General features: G+C 38.5%; 1 protein-coding gene across 6 annotated transcripts in view; it reads left to right on the plus strand.

The window, feature by feature from the left end:
- The window catches only part of WDR64 (WD repeat domain 64), a 153832-nt gene extending 150697 nt beyond the window's left edge, over positions 1-3135 (plus strand). For 3 of the 6 annotated variants that reach the window (XM_027611248.2, XM_027611251.2, XM_027611252.2), the window contains 2 exons: positions 2195-2219; positions 2577-3135. In XM_027611248.2, the coding sequence (XP_027467049.2) occupies positions 2195-2219; positions 2577-2695 (144 nt within the window). In that variant the 3' untranslated portion in view covers positions 2696-3135. Of the gene's footprint in view, positions 1-2194; positions 2220-2323; positions 2448-2576 lie in introns of all 6 variants that reach the window. The other 3 variants (XM_027611249.2, XM_027611250.2, XR_003523036.2) reach the window with 2 other exon arrangements.
- Positions 3136-7208: the final 4073 nt, after the last annotated feature.

Here is a 7208-nt window from a genome sequence, read left to right on the forward strand (position 1 = left end):
GCCTAAGTGGGAAAATAGTGGATGAAGTCAAATCAATAAATACCCATTAAATGCCTATTTTCATAAAAAGGACTTCCAGGAACCTGGGCATAAATTTACCTCAGAAAGTTTAGCGTTTAAATTCCAATTTTGTGAAACAAACATGTACAGAATGCCTTGAAATACCTACTATGTGCCCTGCACTGTGCTAGGCACTAAGAAGCCATTTTCATAGACTAAGGAGCTCACACTATAGAGAAGAGAAAGTTCTCTGAGCAAAGAGTCCAAAAATAGGTAACTTAATCTCTTTGACATTATTTTTAAATAATAGAAATGCTGATTCCAACTCTCAATGTCTTTAAGTGTTTTGTAAATCCCTTTAGAATTAAACAAGTTACAGAATATTAACCATAGTACAGGAAAATATACATCAGAGCATAAGTTTATACAGTTGACCTTTGGACAACACAGGTTTAAACTGTGAGGATCCACTTATATGCAGATTTTTTCAATAAATACAGTACAGTACTTAGGTGTATTTTCTCTTCCTGATGATTTTCTTAATAACATTTTCTTTTCTCTAGCTTACTTTATTATAAGAATATGGCATATGTACTAATCAACTCTGTATGTTATCGGTAAGGCTTCCAGTCAACAGTAGGCTGTTAGTAGTCAAGTATGGGGGAGTCAAAAGTTATACATGGATTTCCTACTGTATGGGGGATTGATCAAGGGTCAACTGTAGTTCTTTTTCTATTTAAATGTGGGAAGAGAGTGGGAGAATATGAAATCTGTGACATGTTCCATTTACAAAACTGTGGAAGCATATCCGATCATAGAAAAATGGTTAAGTGAAAGATGGTATACATGATAGCATACTCTAGCTTTTCACAGAAAAACAGAAAAACTCTCACAATTTTATTTCAGGTGAAAGGGGATATAAACTATAACTGAGTGATATTGCTAGTGAAAATGGCTAACATTTGTTTTTAAATTAGTGTACAGGGTACAAAACCGAACGTTCCATATGTACTTTTTCAAGCAATCTTCGTAACATGGAGGTAGTTATGATTATCATCCCCATCTTATATTCAAGAACACTGAAGCACAGACGAAAAGTAATTTAAGATCCCCCCAAAGAAGTAAGTAATAGAGCTGGGATCTAAACACAGCAGGTGGACTTCAGAGCCAGGACACATAAGTACAACGCAATGTAATTCAGAAATAAGTAAGCTGCTGGACCTCCCCTGGTCACAGTAACTGGATGAGAGTCTGCAGATAATGAAAACTGAAGGACTCTCTCTTCCCACCACTCTCTGTTCCCTCGCCCTAGTTCATTCATCTTCATAGCTCCTGTCACGACCTGACATTACATTCTAGAAGAGCTCATTTACTTGCCATGATTCCTTCCCACTAGAATGTAAGACCCACAAAGGCAGGTACTTTGACTTATTCTCTGCTGGAATTCCAGTGTTTAGAACAGACGGACACATAGGTCACACACACACACACACTCAACACTTGCTGAATGGAAGGAAGAATGAATGAGACCAAAGAAAGGAGGAGAGTGCAGGAGGAAGTCGGGGAGAATGAGAACAGAAAATTAAAGAAAGAAACATGAATGCAGCTTGGGAAATTGCATCAGTGGTTGGCGGATGGATGTGGGGAGCTGAGTTTCCCCCCTCGCGTCTCAGAGGGAAAGAGTGGTCAGGGTACCTGTAAGTGTTCAAGCCTAAGAGACCTTTTGGTGGTTGAATTTGGACCTTGGGGCTCATTCTGTCTTTTTCTTGACCTTGAACTCTTTGTGTTTCCTCTCCCCTTATTTCATCTTTCTTTCTTCTTCCCCATTTTTTTTTTTTAAGATTTTATTTATTTATTTGACAGAGAGAGACACAGCGAGAGAGGGAGCACAAGCAGGGGGAGTGGGAGAGGGAGAAGCAAGCTTCCTGCCGAGCAGTGAGCCCGATGTGGGACTCGATCCCAGGACCCCAGGATCATGACCTGAGCCGAAGGCAGATGCTTAACGACTGAGCCACCCAGGCGCCCATCTTCTTCCCCATAATAGGCCATAAAATCAAATCGATATGTACTGTAAATATTAGCTGAATATTATGGACAAAATTTCTGAATTTTTAAACTAAAAGAGTTTAACTTTTTATATGTATGTGCTCCAAAAATAACCAATTCAAAACTCATTTTCATTTCTCATTTGTAGGATCATCACTTGATTTTATTTTCCTGTAAGTCAATGGATTCTGATGATATTAACATACAATATCTCTATGCCTTACAACAACCTAGCAAACTTCTCTAATTTGCTTTGTTTTAACCCAACCTTTAATAGACTGGGCAGTTGAGTCCCACCATGGATAACTGCCCAGTCTAGTAGTTTGTCTAAAGCTTGTGCTCTTCCATCACACCCTTCTGGAATGCCACATTTTTATCCTGGAGGCACACAAGATAGTTAAGTAAGTAATGATACTTTCTTACTAAGAAGATTAAAATCTCTACAAAAATAGTGGTACAATGTGACTCTGAAAAACTGCATTTATCATATAATGCCAGTTACTAACTGATGTTCCCTTTTTTTTTCACAGATGTCACAGAGGAGAAGTCTGAAAAGACATTTAGTCCCACAAATAAATCTGGCTTCTTCCTTCTTCCCATCCATCTCCAAGTGAAGAGAGGAAAATTAGAAGTGGCTGCTGTGGCCTGAGCTGCTCATAAAATGGCAAGATCTGAATGACACTCCAGTCTTAATTTCAGGATGAAAGTGAGGGCCCGCCAGACACTGTCACCCGCATCTGTATCCTCGGGCCATCCTATCAATGGAGAAGATTGCTCAAGATGCTCAGCTCTGAACAAATAAGCAGCAAGCAGCCAGGTGTCTAATTTCTTTCATACATAGAAATCCATTTAACAACTAGGTTATGTTTCTTGTTTACTGTCAGCAAAATGACACATAGGCAAACAAAGAAAATCAATAGCATTAGTATATCTAAAATAATACGGTTATCAATGATCAGCTTTTTGCCTCCCCCCCACCTCCCTTGTTCACCCTAATTCATTACCAGAATTATTATCCAAATAGATGCAGTAAGAGGCAAATTACTATGCTATGTGTTATACAAAGAAAATTATTAAAAAGAAAAATGTGCCGAGCAAGCCTCTGTCTCTTTGTCTTCTTCATTTAGGGAAATGTCATATGGAAGAAAATGTTCAGAGTTTCTTAGATTAAGTTAGAAGTTATTTACATTTCATCTAGAAATGACTCCAGGTAAAAGGAATTTGAATGTATATGACCTTTCTGGGGTTCATCTTTTGTTTTTAATTTTTTTTATTAACATATAATGTATTATTTATTTCAGAGGTACAGGTCTGCGATTCATCAGTCTCACACAACGCACAGCGCCCACCATAGCACATACCCTCCCCAATGGCCATCACCCAGCCACCCCCTCCCTCCCACTCCCCACCACTCCAGCAACCCTCAGTTTGTTTCCTGAGATTAAGAGTCTCTCATAGTCTGTCTCCCTCTCTGGTTTCATCTTGTTTCATTTTTCCCTCCCTTCCCCTATGATCCTCTGTCTTGTTTCTCAAATTCCTCATATCAGTGAGATCATATGATACTTGTCTTTCTCTGATTGACTTATTTCGCATAGCATAATAACCTCTAGTTCCATCCATGTCATTGCAAATGGCAAGATTTCATTTTTTTGATGGCTGCATAATATTCCATTGTAGATGATAGACAGATAGATGATAGATAGATAGATACATAGATAGATAGATAGATAGATAGATAGATAGATAGATAGATGATATACCACATCTTTATCCATTCATCTGTTGATGGACATCTAGGCTTTTTCCATAGTTTGGCTATTGTGGACATTGCTGCTAAAAACATTGGGGTGCTCATACCCCTTCGGATCCCTACATTTGTATCTTTGGGGTAAATACCCAGTAGTGCAATTGCTGGGTCATAGGGTAGCTCTATTTTCAACTTTTTGAGGAACTTCCATACTGTTTTCCAGAGTGGTTGCACCAGCATGCATTCCCACTAACAGTGTAGGAGGGTTCCCCTTTCTCCACATTCTCGCCAACATCTGTTGTTTCCTAACTTGTTAATTTTAGCCATTCTGACTGGTGTGAGGTGGTATATCTCACTGAGGTTTTGATTTGGATTTCCCGGATGCCGAGTGATGTTGAGCAATTTTCATGTGTTCATCTTTTATTAATTCTTTTAATTGATTTCAGTGATTTGGCCAAATGATTAATTGTATCAATGCGTATTCAGGTATTTTTACAATTTTTTGTATTTTTGTATTTGTATGAAATCATTTAAATTTGATCAATAATAAAGGAGATTTTTTAAAGATAGATTGATTGATTTGAGAGAGAGAGAAAAAAGGAGTAAATAAGTAGGGGGAGGAGCAGATAAGAGAATATTAAAACAGACTCCCCACTGAGCTCCATGCCAGGGGCAGGGCTCAGTCTCACAGCCCTGAGATCATGACCTGAGGGAAACTAAAAGACGCTTAACCAACTGAGCCACCAGGCACCCCAATAAATGAGATTTTAAATAAGTCAAAGTCATGAGGAAAGTTTCAGAATTGAAACTTGCAGATTTGCTGACCCAAGCCCATTAGGGAAATGATTCAAATGATGAAAGCATTCCCGTGTCAAGGGTTACATACACCCAAAGCACCAGACCACTTGGTAAGAAAAAACAGTGGTCTCACACTGGACCAAATGGACTTCACAGGTATATTCAGAACATTCCATCCCAAAGCAACGGAATACACATTCTTCTCTAGTGCCAATGGAACATTCTCCAGAATAAATTACATCCTAGGTCACAAATCAGGTCTCAACCAGTATGAAAAGATTAGGATCATTCCCTGCACATTTTCAGACCACAATGCTTTGAAACTAGAATTCAGTTACAAGAGGAAAGTCAGAAAGAACTCAAATACATGGAGGCTAAAGAGCATCCTACTAAAGAATGAATGGGTCAACCAGGAAATTAAAGAAGAATTTAAAAAATTCATGGAAATAAATGAAAATGAAAACACAACTGTTCAAAATTTTCGGATGCAGCAAAGGTGGTCCTAAGAGGAAAGTATATATACATGCCTTTCTCAAGAAGCAAGAAAGGTTTCAAATACACAACCTAAACCTACGCCTAAAGAAGCTGGAGAAAGAAAAGCAAATAAAGCTGAAACCCAGCAGGAAAAGAGAAATAATAAAGATCAGAGCAGAAATCAATGAAATAGAAACCAAAAGAACAGTAGAACAGATCAACGAAACTAGGAGCTGGTTCTTTGAAAGAATTCACAAGATTGATAAACGCCTGGCCAGACTTATCAAAAATAAAAGAGAAATGACCCAAATAAATAAAATCATGAATGAAAGAGGAGAGATCACAACCAACACCAAAGACATACAAACAATTGTAAGAGCATCTTATGAGGAAATATATGCCAGCAAATTAGATAATCTGGAAGAAACGGATGCATTCCTAGAGAAGTATCAACTACCAAACCTGAACAAAGAAATAGAAAACCTGAACAGACCTATAACCACTAAGGAAATTGAAGCAGTCATCAAAAATCTCCCAAGAAACAAAGCCCAGGGCCAGATGGTTTCCCAGGGGAATTCTACCAAACATTTCAAGAAGAATTAGTACCTATTCTTCTGAAACTGTTCCAAAAAATAGAAATGGAAGGAAAACTTCCAAACTCGTTTTATGAGGCCACAATTACCTTGATCCCAAAACCAAAGACCCCATCAAAAAGGAGAATTACAGACCAATATCCCTGATGAACATGGATTCAAAAATTCTCACCAAAATACTAGCCGATAGGATCCAACAGTACATTAAAAGGATTATTCACCACGACCAAGTGGGATTTATTCCTGGGCTGCAAGGTTGGCTCAACAACCACAAATCAATCAATGTGATACAATATATTAATAAAAGAAAGAACAAGAAACACATGATCCTCTCAATAGATGCAGAAAAGGCATTTGACAAAGTACAGCATCCTTTCTTGATCAAAACGCTTAAGAGTATAGGGATTGAGGGTACATACCTCAATATCATAAAAGCCATCTATGAAAAACCCACAGTGAATATCATTCTCAATGGGGAAAAACTGAGAGCTTTCTCTCTAAGCTCAGGAACATGGCAGGGATGTCCACTATCACCACTGCTATTCAACATAGTATTAGAAGTCCTGGCCACAGCAATCAGACAACAAAAAGAAATCAAAGACATCCAAATCAGCAAAGAAGAAGTCAAACTCTCACTCTTTGCAGATGATATGATATGATACTGTATGTGGAAAACCCAAAAGACTCCACCCCAAAATTGCTAGAACTCATACAGGAATTCAGTAAGGTGGCAGTATATAAAATCAATGCACAGAAATCAGTTGTATTCCTATACCCCAACAACAAGACAGAAGAAAGAGAAATTAAGGAGTCAATCCCAGGGGCGCCTGTGTGGCTCAGTCATTAAACATCTGCCTTCGGCTCAGGTCATGGTCCCAGGGTCCTGGGATCAAGCCCCACATCAGGGCTCCATGCTCGGTGGGAAGCGTGCTTCTCCCTCTCCCACTTTCCCTGCTTGTGTTCCCTCTCTCACTGTCTCTCTCTGTCAAATAAATTAAAAAAATCTTAAAAAAAAAAAAGGAGTCGATCCCATTTACAATTGCATCCAAAACCATAAGATACCTAGGAATAAATCTAACCAAAGAGGCAAAGGATCTGTACTCAGAAAACTATAAAATACTCATGAAAGAAATTGAGGAAGACACAAAGAAACGGAAAAACGTTCCATGTTCCTGGATTGGAAGAAAAAATATTGTGAAGATGTCAATGCTACCCAGAGCAATCTACACGTTCAATGCAATCCCCATCAAAGTACCATCCACTTTTTTCAAAGAAATGGAATAATCCTAAAATTTGTATGGAACCAGAAGAGACCCTGAATAGCCAGAGGAATCTTGAAAAAGAAAAGCAAAGCTGGCAGCATCACAATTCCGGACTTCCAGCTCTATTACAAAGCTGTCATCATCAAGACAGTATGGTACTGGCACAAAAACAGACACATAGATCAATGGAACAGAATCGAGAGCTCAGAAATGGACCCTCAACTCTATGGTCAACTCATCTTTGACAAAGCAGGAAAGAATGTCCAATGGAATAAAGACAGTCTCTTC

This window comes from Zalophus californianus, chromosome 10 (genome assembly GCF_009762305.2).
Source record: "Zalophus californianus isolate mZalCal1 chromosome 10, mZalCal1.pri.v2, whole genome shotgun sequence".
NCBI classification, from domain to species: Eukaryota; Metazoa; Chordata; class Mammalia; order Carnivora; family Otariidae; genus Zalophus; species Zalophus californianus.